This window comes from Salvelinus alpinus, chromosome 7 (genome assembly GCF_045679555.1).
Source record: "Salvelinus alpinus chromosome 7, SLU_Salpinus.1, whole genome shotgun sequence".
In the NCBI taxonomy this organism is placed as follows: Eukaryota; Metazoa; Chordata; class Actinopteri; order Salmoniformes; family Salmonidae; genus Salvelinus; species Salvelinus alpinus.
The window spans coordinates 28,125,879-28,153,252 of NC_092092.1; the positions used below are offsets into that span (position 1 = coordinate 28,125,879).

Genomic DNA, 27,374 nt, shown 5'->3' on the forward strand with positions numbered 1-27,374 from the left:
AGCATCCCTGTGGAACACTTTTGACACTTTGTAGTCTCATGCCCCAACAAATTGAGGCTGTTCTGAGGGCAAAAGGGGGTGCAACTCAATATTGGGAAGGTGTTCCTAATGATTTGTACACTCAGTGTATATGTATATTATGGTGTGTATAGACATTATGGACAGTATATGAATAGAAAAGGTGTACAGCATTAGTTATATAGGATGAGCCTTGACTAGAATACAGTATATACATATGTAGTGGGTAAAACGGTATGCAAATATTATTAAAGTGACCAGTGTTCAATAACAATGTACATAGGGCAGCAGTCTCTAAGGTGTAGGGTAGAGTACCGGCTGGTAGCCAGCTAGTAACAGTGACTAAAGCTCAGGGCAAGGTACTGGGCGGAGGCCGGCCAGTGGTGACTATTTAACAGTCTGATGGTCTGGAGATAGAAGCTGTTTTCTCTGTCCAAGTTTTGATGCACCTCTAATGTCTCCACCTTCTAGATGGAGAACAGCCCATGGCTCGGGTGGCTGAGGTCTTTGATCTTCTTGGCCTTCCTGTGACACAGTGCTGTAGATGTCCTAGAGGGCTAGTGGGCTGACTGCACCACCCTCTGGAGACCCCTGCGGTTGCGGACGGTGCACGTGCCGTACCAGGCAGGGATTCAGCCCGGCAGGATGCTCTCAATGGTGCATCTGTTGAAGTTTAAGGTCTTAGGGGCCAAGACAAATTTCTTCAACCTCCTTAGGTTAAAGAGGCGCTGTTGCTCCTTCTTCAACACACTGTCTGTGTGGATGGACCATTTCAGGTTGTCAGTGATGTGCACGCCCAGGAACTTGGAAGCTTTTCACCCTCTCCACAGCTGCCCTATCAATGTGGATGGGTGCGTGCTCCCTCTGCTGTCTCCTAAAGTCGACAATCAGCTTCTTCATTTTGTTGACTTTGAGGGAGAGGTTGTTTTCCTGGCACCACTCCGCCAGGGCCCTCACCTCCTCCCTCTAGGCTGTCTCGTCGTTATTGGTAATCAGGCCTACCACTGTTGTGTTGTCTGCAAACATGATGATGGAGATGTGCGTGGCCACGCAGTCATGGGTGAACAGGGATTACAGGAGGGGGCTGAGCACACACCCTTGTTGAGGACCAGCGTAGTGGAGGTGTTGTTGCCTACCTTTACCACCTTGAGCTTAGTGATGAGCTTGGATAGCGCTATGGTGTTGAAGGCTGAGCTGTAGTCGATGAACAGCATTCTTACATAGGTATTCCTCTTGTCCAGATGAGATAGAGCAGTTTGCAGTGCGATAGCGATTGCATCATCTGTGAATCTGTTGTTGTGGTATGTAAATTGTAGTGGGTCTAAGGTGTAGGTGATATGATCCTTAACTAGCCTCAAAGCACTTCATGATGACAGAAGTGAGTGCTACAGGGCCATAGTCATTTATTTCAGTTACCTTCGCTTTCTTGGATACAGGAACAGTAGTGGACATCTTGAAGCAAGTGGGGACAACAGACTGGGATATGGGGAGATTGAAAATGTCTGTGAACACTCCAGCCAGCTGGTCTGCACATGTTCTGAAGATGCGACTCGGGATACCGTCTGGGCCTGCAGCCTTGCGAGGGTTAACACGCTTAAATGTCTTACTCACATTGGAGAACAAAAGGACTTGAGTTCCTGTACGTTACCACAATCACACCATGAGTAGTTAATCATAAAACATACACCTCCACCTTTCTTTTCCCCCGGTGAGTTTCTTCCTGTCCGTGCGATGTACAGAGAACCTCGCTGGCTGTATGAACGGGGACAATATATGCAGAGAGAGCAATGATTCCGTGAAACAGAGTATGTTACAGTTCCTGACGTCTCTCTGGAAGGAGATCCTCGCCCTGAGCTCGTCTACTTTATTGTCCAGGGACTGAGCATTCACAAGTAATAATTTCGGAAGCAGTGGATGGTATGCACGCCTCCTGAGTTGGACTAAAAGCCCATTCCGTAGCCCCAGGGATGAGTGGAAATGCCTCGGGGGGGGGGCTAAGAACATAGGATCCAATTCAGGAAAGTCTGGTGAGTTGCTGGTGAGTGACCGGCGATCTGATATCCAAAGGTTATTTAGGACTGTAGGTAATAATGCGAGAAACGTTATTACCTACACACACACGGCGCCATCTTGTGATTCAGGCCACGCAGTGTGTATAGTATTTCCTTGTGCCTTTCTGTGTGTGTGTCACAGTGCCAGGCAGTCAGCCACATCAGAAGAGCCTTGGCCTGAGCTCAGCATGTTCCAGCGTGCTACCCTGCGTGTTTCCAAGAGCACCGCTTCCGAGAACACTGGGCCTGGCTAACCACACCTACACACACACACACAGGCACACACACGCTGGCTGGCTGGCTCAGGCGACACAGCGAGTGAGGACACGTGGGGGAGTGCGAGAAGCAGATGTGTTCATGAGAAGTGGTGTTCGCTTTGGTTACACACACACACACACACACACACACACACACACACACACACACACACACACACACACACACACACACACACACACACACACACACACACACACACACACACACACTACTTTTCCCAACCTGTAACTGTGAGTGTTCATTGGTGACAGTGTCTGTGAAGGATGATGGAAATTCCCAGACTGTGTCGCTGAATATCAGTTCTACATGCCTGACTGACTGACAGACTTACCAGGGGATTTAGGCTAACTAGCAATGAATCTATAGGCCATTTCTCACATTGAATCAGGTTCCCATTAGGGGTGTGAACGTTTAAACCAGCGTTTCCCAAACTCGGTCCTCGGGACCCCAAGTTGTGCACGTTTAGTTTTTTGCCCTAATACTACACAGCTGATTCATATGATCAAAGCTTGATGATTAGTTGATTATTTGAATCAGCTGTGTAGGCTAGGGCAGAAACATTGAACCTTGAAGTCCACCTGTGGTAAATTCAATTGATTGGACATGATTTGGAAAGGCACACACCTGCCTGTATAAGGTCCCACAGTTGACAGTGTATGTCAGAGCAAAAACCAAGCCATGAGGTCGAAAGAATTGTCCGTAGAGCTCCGAGACAGGATTGTGTCGAGGATCTGGGGAAGGGTACTAAAAAAGGTTCCCAAGAACACAGTGGCCTCCATCATTCTTAAGTGGAATAAGTTTGGAACCACCAAGACTCTTCCTAGAGCTGGCCACCCGGCCTAACTGAGCAATCGGGGGAGAAGGGCCTTGGTCAGGAAGGTGACTAAGAACCCGGTGATCACTCTGACAGAGCTCCAGAGTTCCTCTGTGGAGATGGGAGAACCTTCCAGAAGGACAACCATCTCTGCAGCACTCCACCAATCAAGCCTTTATGGTAGAGTGGAAAGACGGAAGCCACTCCTCAGTAAAAGGCACATAACAGCCCGCTTGGAGTTTGCCAAAATGCACCTAAAGGACTCTCAAACCATGAGAAACAAGATTCTCTGGTCTGATGAAACCAAGATGGAACTCTTTGGCCTGAATGCCAAGCTTCACGTCTGGAGGAAACCTGGCACCATCCCTACGGTGAAGCATGGTGGTGCCAGCATCATGCTGTGGGGATGTTTTTCAGCGGCAGGGACTGGGAGGCTAGTCAGGATCGAGGGAAAGATGAACGGAGCAAAGTACAGAGAGATCCTTGATGAAAACCTGCTCCAGAGCGCTCAGGTTCACCTTCCAACAGGACAACCCTAAGCACACAGCCAAGACAACGCAGGAGTAGCTTTGGGACAAGTCTCTGAATGTCTTTGAGTGGCCCAGCCAGAGCCCAGCTAGAACCCGATCGAACATCTCTGGAGAGACCTGAAAATAGCTGTGCAGTGATGCTCCCCATCCAACCTGACAGAGCTTGAGAGGATCTGCAGAGAAGAATGGGAGAAACTCCCCAAATACAGGTGTGCCAAGCTTGTAGCATCTTACCCAAGAAGACTCGAGACTGTAATTGCTGCCAAATGTGCATCAACAAAGTTCAGAGTAAAAGGTATGAATACTTATGTAAATGTGATATCAGTTTTTTTAACGTAACAAAATGTCTGAATACTTATAATCCAAATGCACTGTATGCGCACAGTCTGCCCCCTCTCTCCATCTTGCACTGGCTTGCCGTTCTCTTTAACTTCACTAATAATGCGAGTGTGTTTTCGGTCGTTGGTTTGTTTCATGTAGAATATCCCAGCTTTTTCATTGATGATAGGCCCAGCTTTACTGAAGTTGCGAGACATTGCAAGCCAAGAAATTGTGAGATGCAGCATTCCATTGAGAGATACAGCTTTTGATTACCAATAGATAGGCGTAGGTGCTGACTCTCTCTGCCTGGTGGCTGACCTGCCTATGTTTTTTGAAAAATTAGCTAAAATTTGTAGTTTTAGTAAGTGGCTCCCATTTTGGCTGTAGTGTTTGTTGCGCGTTCCGGTGAGGGCGCGTACTTCGTTATTTATCTCCGGTAATGGTCTCCGGTATTCTCCGTCTTAAATTGTATCGTTTATTTACATATTAGGGTACCTGAGGATTGATTAGGAACGTTGGTTGATATGTTTGGAAGAAGTTTATTGGTAACTTCGGGATTCATTTGTATGCATTTTGAACAAACCGGTGGATTCCTGAGTCAAGCGCGCCAATGAAACTGACTTTTTTGGGATACAAAGAAGGACCATTTGTTATGTAGCTGGGACCCTTGTGATTGCATCCAGATGAAGATCTTCAAAAGGTAAGTGATTTATTTTATCGCTATTTCTGACTTTCGTGACGCCTCTGCTTGGTTGGAAGATGTATGTAATGCTTTTGTGTGCGGGGCGCTGTACTCAGATAATCGCATGGTGTGCTTTCGCCGTAAAACCTTTTTGAAATCTGACAAAGCGGCTGGATTAACAAGAAGTTAAGCTTTTAAATGATGTATGACACTTGTATTTTCATGAATGTTTAATATTACGATTTTTGTCATTTTGAATTTCGCGCTCTGCAATTTCACCGGATGTTGTCGAGGTGAGACGCTAGCGTCCCAATGATCCGTAAGAAGTTTTAAACATTAAGAAAAATCTGCCATTTGTTACATCCCTAGTTTTCATAGTGTCTGGTATTGTCGTTTTCACAAGTAATGTGCTCTCCTGTTTCTAGATATGACTACTGTATATTCATCACCCATTGTTGATCTGCTGTCTCTTGTTTTGCCCAGAGTATGGTGCCCATTGTCATGCACACTTGAAATAAGAAATACACCCCGCTTGGGGTGTTACTAGGAAGGTTAATCAACAGCCATGTTGAGTCCAGCGATCATTCAGCCATCACATAGGGAGGAGAGGTGGGGGCAGCAGAAGACCGATCCACTCCTGCATATGATCATAAGCAGTATGATTGTCAGAGCACAGTGAGAGCTGCAGTGTGTGAACAAAGAACACTGCAAATGTGCTGCATAGTAGAACTGAGCACTCCTACTTTAAACATTGAACAGATACAGTACTCTCCTCCCTCCTCTCCCCCTCTCTTTATCTCTATACCGTTCTCTATCTCATGTCTCTCTCTCTCGTTCCGACCATTCAGACACCGTTGCCAGTCTGTGCATCATCATGTCTTATCAGGTTGTCTGACATTTTACGGTGGTACACAGAGACTCATCAATTATTCCATTACCTACCATATAATTATCTCCTTTCCTGTAATTGCACTGACCTGAAAGGACTGGACAGGTGAAAGCAGTGCTGATGAAGGAGAGGAGACAAGGAGCAGAAGCTACTCTGTTCAGAAGATGCATCACCCACTCAAACAGACCATCCTGCTTCAGTCAATGTCTCTGAAACAACTAGAGGTCGACCGATTAATCGGAATGGCCAATTAATTAGGGCCGATTTCAAGTTTTCATAACAATCGGTAATCGGCATTTTTGGACACCGATCTTGGCCGATTACATTGCACTCCACGAGGAGACTGCGTAGCAGGCTGACTACCTGTTATGCGAGTGCAGCAAGGAGCCAAGGTAAGGTGCTAGCTAGCATTAAATGTATCTTATAAAAAACACACAGTTGATGATATTACTAGTTTATCTAGCTTGTCCTGCGTTGCATATAATCAATGCGGTGCCTGTTAATTTATCATTGAATCACAGCCTACTTTGCCAAACGGGGGATTTAACAAGCGCATTCGCGAAAAAAGCACTGTTGTTGCACCGATGTGTACCTAACCATAAACATCAACGCCTTTCTTAAAATCAATACACAAGTATATATTTTTAAACCTGCATATTTAGTTAATATTGCCTGCTAATATGAATTTCTTTTAACTAGGGAAATTGTGTCACTTCTCTTGTGTTCTGTGCAACAGAGTCAGGGTATATGCAGCAGTTTGGGCCGCCTGACTCGTTGCGAACTGTGTGAAGACCATTTCTTCCTAACAAAGACAGCCAACTTCGCCAAACGGGGGATGATTTAACAAAAGCGCATTTGCGAAAAAAGCACAATCGTTGCACGAATGTACCTAACCATAAACATCAATGCCTTTCTTAAAATCAATACACAGAAGTATATATTTTTAAACCTGCAAATAAATTAATGTTAGTAGGCAATATTAAACTAGGGAAATTGTGTCACTTCTCTTGCAGGGTATATGCAACAGTTTGGGCCGCCTGGCTCATTGCGAACTAATTTGCCAGAGTTTTATGTAATTATGACATAACATTGAAGGTTGTGCAATGTAACAGCAATATTTAGACTTATGGATGCCACCCGTTAGATAAAATACGGAACGGTTCCGTATTTCACTGAAAGAATAAACGTTTTGTTTTCGAAATGATAGTTTCCCGGATTTGACCATAGTAATGACCTAAGGCTCGTATTTCTGTGTGTTATTATATTATAATTAAGTCTATGATTTGATAGAGCAGTCTGATAGAGCAGTCTGACTGAGCGGTGGTAGGCAGCAGCAGGCTCGAAAGCATTCATTCAAACAGCACTTTCGTGCATTTGCCAGCAGCTTTTCGCTGTGCTTCAAGCATTGCGCTGTTTATGACTTCAAGCCTATCAACTCCCGAGATTAGGCTGGCAATACTAAAGTACCTATTAGAAGTTCCAATAGTCAAAGGTATATGAAATACAAATGGTATAGAGAGAAATAGTCCTTTAAATCAAATCAAATCAAATCAAATCAAATCAAATTTTATTAGTCACATACACATGGTTAGCAGATGTTAATGCGAGTGTAGCGAAATGCTTGTGCTTCTAGTTCCGACAATGCAGTAATAACCAACAAGTAATCTAACCTAACAATTCCACAACTACTACCTTACACACACACACAAGTGTAAAGGGATAAAGAATATGTACATAAAGATATATGAATGAGTGGTGGTACAGAACGGCATGGCAGATGCAGTAGATGGTATAGAGTACGGTATATACATATGAGATGAGTACTGTAGGGTATGTAAACATAAAGTGGCATAGTTTAAAGTGGCTAGTGGTACATGTATTACATAAAGATGGCAAGATGCAGTAGATGATATAGAGTACAGTATATACATATGAGATGGGTAATGTAGGGTATGTAAACATTATATTAAGTGGCATTGTTTAAAGTGGCTAGTGGTACATTTTTACATAATTTCCATCAATTCCCATTTTTAAAGTGGCTGGAGTTGAGTCAGTATGTTGGCAGCGGCCGCTAAATGTTAGTGGTGGCTGTTTAACAGTCTGATGGCCTTGAGATAGAAGCTGTTTTTCAGTCTCTCGGTCCCTGCTTTGATGCACCTGTACTGACCTCGCCTTCTGGATGATAGCGGGGTGAACAGGCAGTGGCTTGGGTGGTTGTTGTCCTTGATGATCTTTATGGCCTTCCTGTGACATCGGGTGGTGTAGGTGTCCTGGAGGGCAGGTAGTTTGCCCCTGGTGATGCGTTCTGCAGACCTCACTACCCTCTGGAGAGCCTTACGGTTGTGGGCGGAGCAGTTGCCGTACCAGGCGGTGATACAGCCCGACAGGATGCTCTCGATTGTGCATCTGTAGAAGTTTGTGAGTGCTTTTGGTGACAAGCCGAATTTCTTCAGCCTCCTGAGGTTGAAGAGGCGCTGCTGCGCCTTCTTCACAACGCTGTCTGTGTGGGTGGACCAATTCAGTTTGTCCGTGATGTGTACACCGAGGAACTTAAAACTTTCCACCTTCTCCACTACTGACCCGTCGATGTGGATAGGGGGGTGCTCCCTCTGCTGTTTCCTGAAGTCCACAATCATCTCCTTTGTTTTGTTGACGTTGAGTGTGAGGTTATTTTCCTGACACCACACTCCGAGGGCCCTCACCTCCTCCCTGTAGGCCGTCTCGTCGTTGTTGGTAATCAAGCCTACCACTGTAGTGTCATCCGCAAACTTGATGATTGAGTTGGAGGCGTGCATGGCCACGCAGTCGTGGGTGAACAGGGAGTACAGGAGAGGGCTCAGAATGCACCCTTGTGGGGCCCCAGTGTTGAGGATCAGCGGGGTGGAGATGTTGTTACCTACCCTCACCACCTGGGGGCGGCCCGTCAGGAAGTCCAGGACCCAGTTGCACAGGGCGGGGTCGAGACCCAGGGTCTCGAGCTTGATGACGAGTTTGGAGGGTACTATGGTGTTAAATGCTGAGCTGTAATCGATGAACAGCATTCTCACATGGGTATTCCTCTTGTCCAGATGGGTTAGGGCAGTGTGCAGTGTGGTTGCGATTGCGTCGTCTGTGGACCTATTGGGTCGGTAAGCAAATTGGAGTGGGTCTAGGGTGTCCGGTAGGGTGGAGGTGATATGGTCCTTGACTAGTCTCTCAAAGCACTTCATGATGACGGAAGTGAGTGCTACGGGGCGGTAGTCGTTTAGCTCAGTTACCTTAGCTTTCTTGGGAACAGGAACAATGGTGGCCCTCTTGAAGCATGTGGGAACAGCAGACTGGGATAAGGATTGATTGAATATGTCCGTAAACACACCAGCCAGCTGGTCTGCGCATGCTCTGAGGACGCGGCTGGGAATGCCGTCTGGGCCTGCAGCCTTGCGAGGGTTAACACGTTTAAATGTTTTACTCACCTCGGCTGCAGTGAAGGAGAGCCCGCAGGTTTTGGTAGGGGGCCGTGTCAGTGGCACTGTATTGTCCTCAAAGCGGGCAAAAAAGTTGTTTAGCCTGTCTGGGAGCAAGACATCCTGGTCCGCGACGGGGCTGGTTTTCTTTTTGTAATCCGTGATTGACTGTAGACCCTGCCACATACCTCTTGTGTCTGAGCTGTTGAATTGCGACTCGATTTTGTCTCTGTACTGGGACTTAGCCTGTTTGATTGCCTTGCGGAGAGAATAGCTACACTGTTTGTATTCGGTCATGGTTCGCGCTTTCAGTTTCACGCGAATGCTGCCGTCAATCCACGGTTTCTGGTTTGGGAATGTTTTAATCGTTGCTGTGGGTACGACATCGTCAATGCACTTCCTAATGAACTCGCTCACCGAATCAGCATATTCGTCAATATTGTTGTTGGACGCGATGCGGAACATATTCCAATCCGCGTGATCGAAGCAGTCTTGAAGCGTGGATTCAGATTGGTCGGACCAGCGTTGAACAGACCTGAGCGCGGGAGCTTGTTGTTTGAGTTTCTGTTTGTAGGCTGGAATCAACAAAATGGAGTCGTGGTCAGCTTTTCCGAAAGGGGGGCGGGGGAGGGCCTTATATGCGTCGCGGAAATTAGTATAACAATGATCTAGGGTTTTCCCAGCCCTGGTAGCACAATCGATATGCTGATAGAATTTAGGGAGTTTTGTTTTTAGATTAGCCTTGTTAAAATCCCCAGCTACGATGAATGCAGCCTCAGGGTGTGTGGTTTCCAGTTTACAAAGAGTCAGATAAAGTTCGTTCAGGGCCATCGATGTGTCTGCTTGGGGGGGAATATATACGGCTGTGATTATGATTGAAGAGAATTCCCTTGGTAGATAATGCGGTCGACATTTGATTGTGAGGAGTTCTAGATCAGGTGAACAGAATGACTTGAGTTCCTGTGTGTTGTTATGATGATCACACCACTTCTCGTTAATCATAAGGCATACCCCCCCGCCCCTCTTCTTACCGGAAAGATGTTTGTTTCTGTCGGCGCGATGCATGAAGAAACCAGCTGGCTGCACCGACTCCGTTAGCGTCCCTTGAGTTAGCCATGTTTCCGTGAAGCAGAGCACGTTGCAATCCCTGATGTCTCTCTGGAATGCTACCCGTGCTCGGATTTCATCAACCTTATTGTCAAGAGACTGGACATTGGCGAGTAGTATGCTAGGGAGTGGAGCGCGATGTGCCCGTCTCCGAAGCCTGACCACGAGACCGCCTCGTTTGCCCCTTTTTCGGCGTCGCACAGGGTCGCCGGCTGGGATCAGATCCATTGTATTGGGTGGATGGCAAAACACTGGATCCGTTTCGGGAAAGTCATATTCCTGGTAGGAACGATGATGAGTTGACGTTAATCGTATATTCAGTAGTTCCTCCCGACTGTATGTAATGAAACCTAAGATTACCTGGGGTACCGATGTAAGAAATAACACATAAAAAAACAAAATACTGCATATTTTCCAAGGAACGCGAAGCGAGGCGGCCATCTCTTTTCGGCGCCGGAAGTATCTACAACCTAAAACTTCTTACCTGGGAATATTGAAGACTCATGTTAAAAGGAACCACCAGCTTTCATATGTTCTCATGTTCTGAGTAAGGAACTTAAACGTTAGCTTTCTTACATGGCACATATTTCCCTTTTACTTTCTGCGCCAACACTTTGTTTTTGCATTATTTAAACCAAATTGAACATGTTTCATTATTTATTTGAGACTAAATTGATTTTATTGATGTATTATATTAAGTTTCAAATAAAAGTGTTCATTGTTCATTTAGTATTGTTGTAATTGTGATTATTACAAATATATATATATATAAAAATCGTCCGATTAATCGGCAACGGATTTTTTGGTCCTCCAATAATCGGTATCGGCGTTGAAAAATCATAATCGGTCGACCTCTAGTCACATCACAGTGCAATGACTTTGGAACAGAACTCTTTATTGGACAGAATGGAATTTGAAAACAATCCTGCACCATTCTCCATTATGCTGCTGCACATTCCACCGCTTATTGCAAGGCTCTCGCAAAATGTTTGAATATTTGTTTAATTGTTTATTGAGCGAGGGACGTCATTGGACAGGGATTCATGCCGTGTTACAGTACTAATCGGAACTACGAAACTCTGAAATTCCCTAATTGATGACTGATTGAAAGTTGCAAGTGTAAAACTTCAACCAATTGAAAGTGGCATGTGTAAAAGTACAACCAGTTAGCAAGTTTGAAATGTCAGAGTTTCCTAGTTCCAACTAGCATGTGAACACGGCATTGCTCCCGAGTGGCGCAGCGGTCTAAGGCACTGCATCTCAGTGCTAGAGGCGTCACTACGGACCCTGGTTCGACAAAGCTCTCCCTCACCCTCCATTTGCCAAATCTGACTATAATTCTATCCTCCTAATTCCGGCTTAAAAGCAAAAACTAAAGCAGGAAGCACCAGTGACTCGGTCAATAAAAAAGTGGTCAGATGAAGCAGATGCTAAGCTACAGGACTGTTTTGCTAGCACAGATTGGAATATGTTCCGGGATTCTTCCGTTGGCATTGAGGAGTACACCACATCAGTCGATGGCTTCGTCGATAAGTGTATCGATGACGTCGTCCCCACTGTGACCGTACGTAAATACAGTTGAAGTCGGAAGTTTACATACACTTAGGTTGGAATCATTAAAACTCGTTTTTCAACCACTCCACAAATATCTTGTTAACAAACTATAGTTTTGGCAAGTCGGATAGGACATCTACTTTATGCATGACTCAAGTAATTTTTCCAACAATTGTTTACAGACAGATTATTTCACTTATAATTCACTGTATCACAATTCCAGTGGGTCAGAAGTTTACATACACTAAATTGACTGTGCCTTTAAATAGCTTGGAAAATTCCAGAAAATTATGTCATGGCTTTAGAAGCTTCTGATAGGCTAATTGACATAATTTGAGTCAATTGGAGGTGTACCTGTGGATGTATTTCAAGGCCTACCTTCAAACTCAGTGCCTCTTTGCTTGACATCATGGGAAAATCAAAAGAAATCAGCCAAGACCTCAGAAAAATAATTGTAGACCTCCACAAGTCTGGTTCATCCTTGGGAGCAATTTCCAAACACCTGAAGATACCACGTTCAACTGTACAAACAATAGTACGCAAGTATAAACACCATGGGACCACGCAGCCGTCATACCGCTCAGGAAGGAGGCGCGTTCTGTCTCCTAGAGATGAACGTACTTTGGTGTGAAAAGTGCAAATCAATCCCAGAACAACAGCAAAGGACCTTGTGAAGATGCTGGAGGAAACAGGTACAAAAGTATCTATATCCACAGTAAAACGAGTCCTATATCGACATAACCTGAAAGACCGCTCAGCAAGGATGAAGCCACTGCTCCGAAACCGCCATAAAAAAGCCAGACTATGGTTTGCAACTGCACATTGGGACAAAGATCGTACTTTTTTCCTCTGGTCTGATGAAACAAAAATAGAACTGTTTGGCCATAATGACCATCGTTTGGAGGAAAAAGGGGGCGGCTTGCAAGCTGAAGGACACCATCCCAACCGTGAAGCACGGGGGTGGCAGCATCATGTTATGGGGGTGCTTTGCTGCAGGAGGGACTGGTGCACTTTACAACATAGATGGCATCATCGGGAGGAAGGAAGGAACATTATGTGGATATATTGAAGCAACATCTCAAGACATCAGTCAGGAAGTTAAAGCTTGGTTGCAAATGGGTCTTCCAAATGGACAATGACCCTAAGCATACTTCCAAAGTTGGCAAAATGGCTTTAGGACAACAAAGTCACTTTAACTCTACCTACATGGATGTACATATTACTTCAATTACCTTGACTAACCGGTGCCACTGCACATTGACTTTGTACCGGTACCCCCTGTATATAGCCTCGCTATTGTTATTTAACTGCTGCTCTTTAATTATTTGTTACTTTTATTTTTTACTTAAAAACTTTTGGGGTAGGGGGCAGTATTTTCACGTCCGGATAAAAAGCATGCCCAGAGTAAACGGCCTGCTACAAAGCCATAAAAGCTAGAATATGCATATTATTAGTAGATTTGAATAGCAAACACTCTGAAGTTTCTAAAACTGTTTGAATGATGTCTGTGAGTATAACAGAACTCATCAGGCAGGCAAAACCCTGAGAAAAAATCCAACCAGGACGTGAGAAATCTGAGGTTGGTCGATTTTCAACTCAGCTCCTATTGAAGATACAGTGGGATATTGGTAATGTTGCACTTCCTAAGGCTTCCACTAGATGTCAACAGTCGTTAGAACCTTGTCTGATGCCTCTACTGTTTAGTGGGGCCGAAGGAGAGAGGATTGAGTCAGGTCTGCCATGACCTGAACATGCTCTGACCATGCGCGTTCACGTGAGAGCGAGTTCCGTTCCATCGCAATTCTGAAGACACAGGATTACTCCGGTTGGAACATTATTGAAGAATTATGTTAAAAACATCCTAAATATTGATTCAATAGTTCGTTTGTCATGTTTTTATGGACTGTAATATAACTTTTTTAACTTTTCGTTCGTACTTTCCGCTGGACCTGCCCGCGCATCGTGAGTTTGGAAAGTGTACTGAACGCTAGAACAACAAGGAGGAATTTGGACATAAATGATGGACATTATCGAACAAAACAAACATTTATTGTGGAACTGGGATTCCTGGGAGTGCATTCTGATGAAGATCATCAAATGTAAGTGAATGTTTATATTGTTACTTCTGACTTCTGTTGACTGCATAATATGGCGGCTATATTTGTGTCTTGATTGGGCTCTGAGCGCCGACTCAGATTATTGCATGGTTTGCTTTTTCCGTAAAGCTTTTTTGAAATCTGACAAGGCGGTTGCATTAAGGAGAAGTGCGTCTAAAATTCCATGCATAACTGTTGTATCTTTTAGCAACGTTTATTATGAGTATTCCTGTAAATTCATGTGGCTCTCTGCAAAATCAAAGGACGTTTTGTGACTTCTGAACGTAAGGCGCCACGGTAAACTCAGATTTTTTGATATAAATATGAACTTTACCGAACAAAACATACATGTATTGTGTAACATGAAGTCCTATGAGTGTCATCTGATGAAGATCATCAAAGGTTAGTGATTCATTTTATCTATATTTCTGTTTTTTGTGAATCCTCTCTTTGGCTGGAAAAATGGCTGTGTTATTCTGTGAATAGGCACTCACCTAACATAATCGTTTGGTTTGCTTTCGTCGTAAAGCTTTTTTGAAATCGGACACTGTGGCTGGATTTACAACAAGTGTATTTTTAAAATTGTGTAAAATACATGTATGTTGAGGAGTTTTAATTATGGGATTTCTGTTGTTTTGAATTTGGCGCCCTGCACTTTCACTGGCTGTTGAAGAGGTGGGACGCTAACGTCTCACGTACCGTAGAGAGGTTTTAACATGTTATTTTTCTTAAAACTACATTGTTGGTTAAGGGCTTGTAAGTAAGCAGTTCACTGTAAGGCATTCGGTGCATGTGACAAATACATTTTGATTTGATTTGATTCCAGGCTGGGTCACAACTGGCGGTGATTGGGAGTCCCGTAGGGTGGCGCACAATTGGCCCAGCGTCGTCCGGGTTAGGGTTTATTTTAAAAAATGTTTTATTTAACCTTTATTTACCTGTTAAAGTTAAATAAAGGTTAAATAAAAAAATAAAAAAATAGCGGGAATGTGGGTGGAGGGAAAGATAATGATGGTGAAAGGTGAAGTTACTCCTAGACACTGATCTATGGTCAGTTTGATGTTTTCCCCCTAATGATTAGTATTAGGATTCGGGGAGGGTAAGCTGATCCTAGGTCTGTGCCTAAGGGCAACTTCTACCCAGAGCTTTGTGGTTATTTAGTTAAACTCTAATGGATCTGTCTGCAGGTGGTGACGTGAAACAGCTACCGGAAGGAGAGACAGAGACCTTTGTAACATGTGTTTGAATCATATGCAGGGCTACAGCATTCATGTGATGTTTCAAGGCAGAGGGGTAACGTTTGAACCCCTCCAGTCTGTGAATGCAGGCTGGATAGTTATAGGGAGGAATATCTGCTTCTCCTTACAAATTCAATACAAATTGCTCCCTGTAAACATGGTTTTACTCAGGAATGTCGTCGGTCAGACTGGAAATGACTGCTCATCAGTCTTGCAAGGAGAAGGACAGAGAGAGCAGTGAGGAGTGAGCGACTGAGGCTTAAGCTTCACCAAAGTGGAGGGCCGGTTGGACAGACAGACAGGCAGGCATGTCTAGAGTGGTGCAGAGTGAAACTTCAGATTGGAGTCCACAGTAAACTGCACTCAGTAAACAGATCTGTAGAAAGTTAATGACAGATGTGTCTAAGCTTGCTCTAGTCCTATCCATCACCACCAGGTCTGTCTTCCTCATAGCAACGGACCGTCCCCAAGGCAACGCCTCAGTGTTTGCCGTGTTTAGAACACACTCCTAGAACAAATATTCACCAGTTCTCTAAATAATGAATGCTGGTAACATGCATTTCTCTTAGTTTAGGTAACATCCATGTCCCCCTGATTCCCCTTACCGAAAGAACTGCCTTCTGAGGGGTTGGGTTAAATGTGGAAGACACATTTCTATTGAATGCATTGTTATGTAGCTGATTAGGTATGCCTTTCCCTTCCCCAAATACGCATGTATGAATGTATGTGCTTTTCTCATTTTAAATGCACATGCCACCAGTCGCCTCAGCCAATCGGATTTGATTCTTTGCCCGCACGCACTGTCCCAGCAGCCTTTGAAGTATTACCTGACTGTGTCCTTCACAGACAAACACCTCCTAGTTTTAATCTGCTGCCAGCCTAATCAAGCTACTATGGTTTTACAGCAGGCGCTAATGCTGCAGTCTGCACAGCCCTAGCCTGTGTGTGCTGCCTGGCTACCGCTGATATGTGGGAATAAACTGTACATATAGTTTCTCTGAGCATGTGCTTCATTTTAGGCTATATTGACATTGTTTGGGACTGCACCGAAAACATCTAGGCTAGGCCTGCTTCGTTTTTCTTTGGATAAACAACAGCAGCACCTAGACAATGACTGCTAGGTTGAGGGCACAGAGACTAGACCTCTACAGTGTGCTGTCTACACTGAGAACAGATCATTTTCCCAATGGAGCAATACATAATCACTGTCTGTCCTGTTGTGTGCGTGCGTTAGAGCTGGGCAATATGGACAAAAATCCATATTGCGATAAATTGTCTGAATTGATGCGATAACGATAAATAGAATGATAAGTTTATAACATTAATGTGCATCACAGTTTTTTCTAGTAATTTGATGGTTGTAGCAATCAATTGTCCTATTAACAATCATCCATGTTAGCAAACTTGTTTAATTTCAAACTTCACATTTCTTTATTATCGGCTACTTATTGTAATAAAAAATATCAGCAAAAGTAATCGGTATGGCCGGTGTCGTACATTTTTCGTTTCATCGTCCCAGCTCTAGAATGTGTGTGTGTGTGTGTGTGTAGGACGTCGGTGAGTGTATGTGAGTGAGTGAGAAGGGCATATGTGAGCTCAGCAGTAAAACAATCTGGGGTGGTCCGTTTAACGGTGGCTGTGTTAGATATCTGAGTAGAGTAAATAGGGAGGAAGTAGAGGGGGTAACCATGAAGGACAGGAAGTTACCACTCGCTGCAGGGTGTCTCTTTACACATAGGACAGGAAATAGACCGTAGACATGACACAGCACTTCCTGTTAGAGGGCAACAGAGACATGCTCACCCTTCATAACATGCCGCTCATCGGGGCTAAATCTGGATGCATACATGACACATTCTCAAAATGAGCATTCATCACGCGCTGGGCTTTTCTTACACTAGTTTTGTTCTTTGGACCTTGTTTACCTGCTGTTGGGAGTTAAAGGCTGTGTAATAATGGCTTGTTGTAGTTCCAGGTCTTTAGACTAACTTTTTCAGTTGATAGCACCAGCACATGATTTGGTCGCACCAATTTTTCACCGCTACTTGGCAATAATAACTGTCTCATAATGTACCTGCATTCCATACAGAAGCAGGCTAATAATGACTATCCATCTTTTAAATTAGCATGCCCTTACATTTGGCAGTGGCACCCAGGGCCATCAGAAAGCTACTGGACCAAATTAAAATAATACTTGCCCGGGAAAGCGGATGATGCGTGCATAATTTAAATGTTATCTGAGCAAGTGCTGAGCAAGTAGCCTATAATGACTTACCCTCCATACACAAATAATTACATTTTAACTTGACAATATCATAATTACATTGATTGCACAATCTCAAAAAGGGTGTTATTGTTAGCGTTTTTAAACAGACACTCTACAGTTGTAGAGCCCTTAAAATGTGTTTGATCTTTTCATAAATTCAGTTTTTGTAGTAACATTTTTCTAGGTTTACGAGGTATTCGGTCTCAAAATCACACTTTTTTTATAGAAACACTACAAAATCTGGATGTTCTAAATCCAAACAATGCTTAAGGAGACCACTTTTAAGGTCGGGAAACATTACAAAAAAAATGTGGAGTGTGTTGTTGCCCTTTAATTCAATTGTGCGCTTAGCTAGAGACCTTGTGTTTAGCTAGCGGTGTTTCGTACTGTACAATGTGTGATGGCAGAGTTAGCAAAACAAATGCCCCGCGATTGATACAAATCATCATGATATCATTCTGCCAGGTAAGCAGGCCTACCTTGCCATCAAAATGTACTGTAATTGGGAAGTTTTTTTGAGAAAGCATTTCGAAATGTTCATTCAAACAGCGCATGATGACTGAATTGAGCGTCGCAGAGATTTAACCAAGACTTCGGACTAAACTTTTTAAAAACCTGGTTTGCATGCCCATTGTTGCGTACCCATTGCTGTTTGAATAAATCTGCATCATCATAAAAAAATTTAAAAAAGTGAACCAAAAACAAACTTTACCAACAAAAAATATTTCACTGGCACCCCAGTTTTGAGCCCTCCTTCAGAAGTAGACAGTAGGTCTATGGGGCTGCCTGTGTAACAGCTTGTTGTTGTGGTCAGCTATAAACAGTAGGTCTATAATAATAGGCCTATCTATGTGGAGTAAAGGAAACTGGCCCTGGACCAACCAGGCCTCTTGGAGTGAGATCATTTTTGTTTTTGCCTCAACACTTTGAGGAGTGTGTTCTGAAAAAGTGTTTAAGTCTACCTGACCTGGCTTCTGACCTGCAAGGAGGTGCTGGTTGGCTGCTCCATGTTGTTTTTGGCTGGATAGGGGGTTGTACTGTATATGGGGGAGTTCTTTCTGACATTGTTGTCTTCACCCATACCACCATCGTCGTCACTGAAGGAGCTACTACCAGAGACGGGACCGTGACAATCAGGTGATCTGCTAACATGATGTGAGGTCATGGAGGGTCACCTTGTTAATAGGGACATATAACACTGAATGAGTTTCCAAAACCTTTCAGAGAGTATATTTATGTGATCAAAGCCATTCCCAGTGGTCTAACTGCACTAATGAAAAACAATATTAGCTTTGATGATGATCACAGAGCTTATCCAGAACTCAGCCTGGAAGGCGTGGGCTTACTTGAGAAATCTTGTAACAAATACATAAGACACGTTTCCATTCAAAGAACCAATTTATGCCTAGGAGGTAAAACAAATACCTTACAAATACTGTATACCAAACAAACTTAAGGAAGTGCTCTTTTAAGATTTTGTATCCATGTAATTCCATGTTGTCCAAATTTGTTGATGTTGATATGTGTTTTCTGCAAAAAAGAAGGTGAAAATCTGACACACTAGGTTCTACTGTATGAGTGTAAGTCTGTGATAGATTTCTGGGAAAACCTTGCAGAATACATATTTAGCTTTTATAAAACTACACATGTTTTTGACATGAAGGTTATACTATGCTACTATTGCGATGATGACAAGACCATTGAAATTATTGTGATTTTTTTTATTTATTCTAGTTGCCAAATACATAATCAATACACAAATACACAATCAAAAATTCCAGAATTCTATACCAAAATGACAAATATTTGATTTAATTGAATCATCATCTCTACTTCATAACAAAAATAATGACATCTTCTTGAATCATTATGAGATCATGTATTTAAAGTCTGTTGTTTTTACCTGTGTGTTTTGTTTTGTGTTAGACATGTTTGATTTAGTGATGTAAGTTGTTGATTGCTGATAATATGTAGAATTCATATTTTTGCCTGATATTTGTAATGTGTACAAAAAAACAACACAAAAAAACGTTGTTAGGAACAGAACAAAGAGGAGGAACAGAGAGGAGGAATGTCATCAGGATCCTCAGGGAGAGAGAGGACGGGATCCCCCTACATTCCCCTCTCTGTTTTGGACTGACCTTATACAGGCTTAGATATACAGGCATCCTCATCCTGGATGTAGTGATGGTGTGAAACAAACTGGATGCACGGCAGTGATAGTGTGAAACGTATAGTGATAAGTGTGATAATGATAGTTATATCACATTGTGTGATGTATATGGATGTGCTCCTCCATATGTCTTCTCTCCCCCTAACATCTCTCTCCATCTCTCTCCTCCAGATGTGCACCCCAGCCAACACACCGGCCACCCCGCCCAACTTCCCTGATGCCCTCACCATGTTCTCCCGACTCAAGGCCTCGGAGAGCTTCAACAGCAACAGCCCCATGGCCTCCATGGCCACCTCTCCCCCTCCTCCACACGGTTGCTGGGGCGTGCCCCCACTCCCCATGCCCATGAGCGGCCCACAGGGTCAGGGACTCTGGACTCAGGGGCAGCCCCCTTCGCAGCCCCCCTCTAACCCCACTGTCTGGCCCACTGGGGTCACCGTTAACCCCCACCAACACCAACACCCAGCCACCGAACAGAAGGCGAGTGTGGCCATGGAGGCCGAGAGATGAGGGGCCAGGACTAGACGGCCCTGGAGGGAGGGGAGGGGAGGGGAGGGGGATGAGTGATGAGGAGAGGAAAGTGAAGGTGTGTCTCTTTCCAATTGAGGATGGTAGGGTGGAGATAGAGACAGCTACACAAACCAAGAAAAACCAAGCAAGTACTAAACGTGGACAATTCAAGAAGTGGAAACAATGCAAATAAGAAATCAAATGTTTTTTTTTGTTTTTTAAGAAGCGCACACACTTAGTAATAAGAAAGAGAGCAACTGAAATCTTTGTTTAGAAAAAAATATTCTCTCAGTAAATGCATAGATAAGAGAAATGTATGGAACAAAAAATCTTCAAGTCCAAGGATTATACTTCTGATGTTTTCTGAGACAAGGACTTAAAAGGCAGCAACTGTTTCTGCTCTTTCTTTTCTTCTCTTCTTTTCATCTGTGTTTTTCTCTACTGGGAACATGTTATAAAGAGTGTGTGTACTGCATGGAGAGAGAGGATCTGGCAGTGCAGTGTTTATACTCTACTCATCATGAACGTGTTTGTGTGTAACCATCTCTCACACACACACGCACAGCAGAGCAGAAGAAACAGCGACCTAGTTTTCATTACCCATCATAAGGTGGGACTCTTCTTACCTCACCTAGTCGTCACCTGACTTCTTTCAGCCTATCAGGGATTCTCAACTGTTTGACAACGCAGGACATTTTTTTTAAACCAATTGTGATTTTTCAGCTCTGGTATTTGCTCATGTTGACGGTGATATTGTGCACTGCTATAGCTTTTCTTTCCAACGAGGGGTGATGCTTTGCTATTAACCTAGTCTGGAAGATAGAACTGTCCACTGCAAGGTTTCTGCAGATTTGGGTATTATATAAAAATCATGGTTTGATATATTATAGTTTAATATGTTTTTTTTCCTTGGTGGGAGGATTTGCGAGTGGGCGGGATTTGTTTAGGTTGTGTTTGGGAAGAGCTGATCGGTGAGGGGGAAAAAATATCTACAGAAAAAACAGACTACTATACTATTTGTAAAGTAGAACTTGCCACTTTGCATGATGTGCTCATAATGTATACTGTCTTTTGTAGCAAATATACATGAAACCGAGATGTGTTTCTGTCTGTGGGGACAGGGGATACTACATTTGAACCAGTATTTTACTAGGCACGTCAGTTAAGACCACATTCTTATTCACAATGACGGCCTATATGTTTTTTTCCATTCCCTCTGGTATATCATTTCTATTGCAGCATTATACAACTGGTCATCCCGTGTACTGTGGTCCTGCCTATAGCAGGCTATGAAAGGCATTGATTCAAGGCAATATTCACATGCATTCAGTTCTGTTGTCATTGGGTTATTTAAATTGAATAAAGTATATAAAATAAAACCTAGCTAGAAATATCTTTTTCTTTTTTTAGGAAGAAAAATAAACTAGGAATAACTTCTTTGGACAATATAATAATGATTATGAGTAAACCATCTTTAAATTGACTAAAATAATGTTTCTGTTCATCCCTTATCCACCATTTTGTTTGAATCCGGGCGTCTCGGGATGGTTTCCCCCTGTATGACTGTATTGATATACAATTTCCACAATATTTGTGGACTACCTGATAATTAACTTATCATTTTTTGTGTTCCTAAATAAATATTGTATGTTGACCTTCAAGGTATGATGTATGTCTCTTTAGTTGTGACTGAATTTACTCTAGCCGTTAGCTGGTGGGTGAAAGAGAGATGGAGATTTAGAGACGAGAGGGGTAGAGAGAGATTGATATTTACTGAACAAAAATATAAATGCAACAATTTCAAGATTTTACTGAGTTACAGTTCATATAAGAAAATCAGTCAATTGAAATAAATTCATTAGGCCCTAATCTATGGATTTCACATGACTGGGCAGTGGCGCAGCCATGGGTAGGCCTGGGAGGGCATATGCCAGCCAATCAGAATTAGTTTTTCCCCACAAAGAGGGATTTATTACAGACAGAAATACTCCTGTTTCATCAGCTGTTCAGGTGGCTGGTCTCAGACGATCCCACAGGTGAAGAAGCCGGATGTGGAGGTCCTGGGCTGGCATGGTTACACATGGTCTGCGGTATTTAGTTCAGTTGGACGTACTGCCAAATTCTCTAAAACAACGTTAGAGGCGGGTTATGGTAGAGAAATTAACATTCAATTATCTGGCAACAACTCTGGTAAACATTCCTGCAGTCAGCATGCCAATTGCACGTTCTCTCAAAACTTGAGACATCTGTAGAATTTTGTTCTGTGACAAAACTGCACATTTTAGAGTGGCCTTTTATTGTCCCCAGTACAAGGTGCACCTGTGTAATGATCATGCTGTTTAATCAGATTCTTGATATGCCACAGCTGTCAGGTGGATGGATTATCTTGGCAAAGGAGAAATGCTCACCAAAGCATCACCGGGGGCAAACTACCCGCCCTCCATGACACCTACAGCACCTACAGCACCCGATGTCACAGAAAGGCCAAAAAGATCATCAAGGACATCAACCACCCGAGCCACTGCCTGTTCACACCGTTCACTACCATCCAGAAGGCGAGGTCAGTACAGGTGCATCAAAGCTGGGACTGAGAGATTAAAAAACAGCTTCTATCTCAAGGCCATCAGACTGCTAAACAGCAATCACTAACTCAGAGAGGCTGCTGCCTTCATTGAGACCCAATCACTGGCCACTTTAATAAATGGATCACTAGTCACTTTATACAATGCACTCTAAATAATGCCGCTTTAATAATGTTTACATATCTTACATTACTCATATCACATGTATATACTGTATTTTATACCATCTATTGCACCTTTGCCATCCATATACTTATCTGTACATATTCTAATTCACCTCTTTAGATTTGTGTGTATTAGGTAGTTGTTGGGAATTGTTAGATTACTTGTTAGATATTACTGCCCTCTTGGAACTAGAAGCACAAGCATTTCGCTACACTCGCATTAACATCTGCTAACCATATGTATGTGACAAATAACATTTGATTTGATGCAAATTTGTGCACAGAATTTGAGAGAAATACGCTTTTTGTGCGTACGGAACATTTCTGGGATCTTTTATTTCAGCTCATGAAACATGGGACCAACACTTTACATGTTGCGTTTATATTTTTGTTCAGTATAGATAGAGAAAAGAGTTGGAGGAGAAAGAAAGGGAGAGTCAGCTTGGGTGAACCGAAATGTGTTAACAGTGGCACAGAGAGATGGATGAATCCTAATTATCACGCCTGGCTACTCAAGCGAGGAAAAGGAATTTAATCCACCAGATCAGTGTCAGACAGAAAGACTCCTAACTCCCGTTTAACCAGTAGGCTACCGTCGGTCTTCTTGTCCCTCAATACTGGTCTGACAACTATGCTGACTGGGCACTGATGACTATGTTTAGGCTCTCCTGCATGTGAGGTCATCAAGGCTGTGGGGAGGGGGAGGGGATGTGTGTGGACGTGTGTAGGCTCTCGTGACAGACTGGTAATGTGCAAGATTAGGTTCTGGGTTCTGAGATTCGTTTGTGTGAGTTTTTCTTCCTCACTACCACCTTATTAGAAAGAGCCACATACGCACCTACTGTAGCAACGCTGAGCTGTAAGTATTGGATGAGATACAACAGATCCAACAGACGGAAAGAATGACACATAAAAAAGGGAAGGTGTGGCGTTCGACAGAGAATAGATTAAAGAGTAGGAGAGAGAGCGTCATTTGATTTGATAGAGGGTTTGATCAAGAAGGCAGCCATCCCTCCTTTTACCTCCCAGAATAAAAGAGTTGTACGTGTAAACACAAACACCAGCTGTTTCCAACACACACAAGACGCACACTCATAAACAGACACACACAAACACATCCGTCCTATCGTCATAGTAACGGTGAGGTCACTGAGTTTTTCCTCAGCTCACCGCTGCCTGCTTCACACTCCTCAGCAGGAAATGAGAGAGAGCGCCTTTGATTCCTGTGTGCCCTGCCCTTCCCAACCCAGCGTTGTGTGTGTGAGTGATTCAAAGCACTGCCAACTTGGCACTGGGCTGCGGCTCTGAGCCTGTGGGAGCAGGCATGGGACCCAGCCTGACTAACATTACCCAGAGTATTCTGTCTCGCACACACACACTGTTGTGTTTAGAGCACCACAGAACAGCACAGCCTGGTACAGTATGGTGCAGTGGAGGCAGTTGGCCAAAATACACTCACATGACAATGAGACCTGAAGACTTACATCAAGGCTTTAGCTCAGCGTGCTAACACGGTACTGAGTCACGCAGACCAGACCACCCAGGTTGGATACCTGTTTAGTTGGTTGCTATAGAAGAGTAGGCTATGGTGTAGATTTTCCATGACACAGCCAACCACATTACACAGCACAGTAGCACTGCTCACAGAAACTCAATACAGCATATCCAATGTTAGTCTAAAACCTTATAGCAACGCTTACAGGAAAATTGCATATAATCTAATAATGACAAAGTCAGTTTCATACATAGGCTTCTCTTATTCAGCGGGCAAACCATTTGCAAGGCCACCAATATTAGAAAGCAGCCTTCGAGTCCAACCACTCTAGTCAGGAATGCTGGACTTTAGTGTACGCTTTCACTGGAGCTGGCACTGGACCACACTGAGATAGCCGTTTCAGGCGCAAACTGCCCTTCACCACAGATCTAGGATCAGCCTACTCACCCCTAATCCTAGGGTGGGAAACGCAAAACTGACCTTGGTGTCTAGGGGTAATTTCATCATATGCTGAGTAGGCCAGCCAGGCAGGAGAGATAAAGGGAGATAAGAGGAGAGCAGGGGAGAGTATCAATCAAATCTATTTTATAAAGCCCTTTTTATATCAACAGTTGGCACAAAGTTTTTATACAGATATCCAGCCTAAAACCCCAAAAGGCAAGCAATGCAAATGTAGAAGCACAGTGGCTAGAAAAAAACCTGGAGAGGAACCAGACTCGAAGGGGTGGTCAGTGCTCTTCTGGCTATGACGGGTGGAGATTGTAAGAGTACATGGCTATTAAGGCCAGATCATTCTTCAAGATGATCAAATGTTCATAGATGACCAGCAGGGTCAAATAATAATCACTGTGTTTATAGAGGGTGCAACCAGTCAGCACCTGAGGAGTAAACCTAGGTTGGTTTTTCTGAACTGAGCATTCAGAGGTTGAGACAACAGGTGAGAGAGAGAGAGAGAGAGAGAGAGAGAGAGAGAGAGAGAGAGAGAGAGAGAGAGAGAGAGAGAGAGAGAGAGAGAGAGAGAGAGGAGAGAGAGAAAGAGAGAGGAGAGAGAAAGAGAGAGAGAGAGAGAGAGAGAGAGAGAGAGAGAAAATCTAGTAGAGGAGAGTAAAGGAAAGCAGGGGAGAGTAGAGGGGATGGTGGTATTGGGTGCGTTGGTAACCTGGCCCCCGAGTCTCTCCGGGTGAGGCTGAGGACGGTTGGTTCCTTAATAAATGTCCATGAGTTAGCAGGAAATGGGACAAAGGTTGTAACATGCTGGAAGGGAAGGGCAGGAGGGAAGGAGGGAAAGACAGAAATAAGACAAAAGAAAGAGTGTGAGTGTGTAAATAAGAGAGAGAAATAGACTGCACAAGAGAGCGAGAGGGAGAGATTAATCTAGATGGATCCATAAAAACCTATTACAACTCTCCGCTGGTCCATTCTAGTGTTTTATAGTGTTGAAACTCAGCCATAGAGAAGTCTACAGGGAGACATCTTTACTCACCTCACTGCCCTCACACTCACAGCAAATCACCGTTACAAACACTAGCCAGGATACCATTCAAATATACTTATATACTCTCATGAACAGATGTATAACTCATACACAAAAGATAGTACAATAGGTACAGTGCTTTATTATCCATGTTTGTTAGAGAGATGGACCTGTACATTTCACAGTGCAATGGCTATGTGCAATGTACTGTATGTAGCCTACCATGTGAATGAGATGCTCCATTTATTCTATACAGCAGTATCAGTAGCAACATTCAGCAGTAGCCTGTACTAACTGGCCTTGACATGCACCCTGTGAACCTACAGTAGCATGACAATGCCCCATGCAGCTCCAGCCCTTCCATGGTCCACTTCCTAAGTGGGGCACAAAAGGCTGGTTTATTGCCTCTGCCTCTGTTCTGTGGCGTGTCAGTACTGCCTGAGTAAACACATTAGTACGCCTCTTAACACTGCAGGCTCGACAGGGCTGGAGATGGACACACACCGAACACACACGCACACACACACACACAGTGAAGGCCTAGACCTGTCTGAAGAAAATCAACTTGGCTCCTAAGACCGTCACGAACTTCCACATATGCACCATCGAGAGCATTCTGTCAAGCTGTATCACCGCCTGGTACAGCAACTGCATCGCCCGCAGCCGCAGGGCTGTGCAGGGCAGTGCCTGCACTCCAGGACATCTACAGCACCCGGTGTCACAGGAAGGCCAAGAAGATCATCAAAGACATTAGCCAGCCGACCCACAGCCTGTTCACCCTGCTACAATCTAGAAGGCAGAGACAGTAAAGGTGCATCAAAGCTGGGACCGAGAGACTGAGAAACAGCTTCTATCTCCTGACATTGCTCATTCTGATGTTGCTCGTTCTGACATCTAATTTATTGATATTTATTTGTGTGTGGTGCAATGGACCAGTCCAACACCAAGTATGTCCTACTGTGATGTGTCGTAGGGGAGACAGCTGCTCTTCTGTGTCCTGAATATGCTGCAGCAGAGGAGAGAGAGAGAGAGAGAGAGAGAGAGAGAGAGAGAGAGACTAGTGGCTGTGAGTCTCTTATGTGTCAGTTCTTTCATTCTTATGGCTTTACTCTGCTTAGTGCTACATGGGAAGTAACCTCAATGTTTTAATTCAGACAAATATTGAGAACACACACAGACACACCAACTGAGTAGATAGGTGTTTATTGATGAGAACTCAGAGGCTGAATAGGAACAGAATTCTGCGGCGTAATCCGGCCATGATGCAATCTTCCAGATCAGTGGTTCCCAAACTTTTTATAGTCTTGTACCCCTTCAAACATTCAACCTCCAGCTGCATACCCCCTCTAGCACCAGGGTCAGCGCACTCTCAAATGTTGTTTTTTTGCCATCAATGTAAGCCTGCCACACACACACACTATACAATACATTTATTAAACATAAGAATTAGTGAGAGTTTTTGTCACAACCCAGCTCGTGGGAAGTGACAAAGAGCTCTTATAGGACCAGGGCACCATTAATATAATAATAATAATAATCAATAATTCTGCTCTTTATTTAGCCATTTTACAAATAAAACCTTATTTTTTCATCAAAAATTGTGAATAACTCACCACAGGTTAATGAGAAGGGTGTCCTTGAAAGGATGCACGTAACTCTGCAATGTTGGGTTGTATTGGAGAGAGTCT

General features: G+C 43.7%; 1 protein-coding gene across 1 annotated transcript in view; it reads left to right on the forward strand.

Annotated features, from left to right (window-relative positions):
• Positions 1–21,632, forward strand: part of ubald1a (UBA-like domain containing 1a) — a 36,698-nt gene extending 15,066 nt beyond the window's left edge. The window contains exon 3 of the mRNA XM_071408651.1: positions 19,633–21,632. Coding sequence (XP_071264752.1) covers positions 19,633–19,971 — 339 coding nt within the window. The 3' untranslated portion in view covers positions 19,972–21,632. The remainder of the gene's footprint in view (positions 1–19,632) is intronic.
• Positions 21,633–27,374: the final 5,742 nt, after the last annotated feature.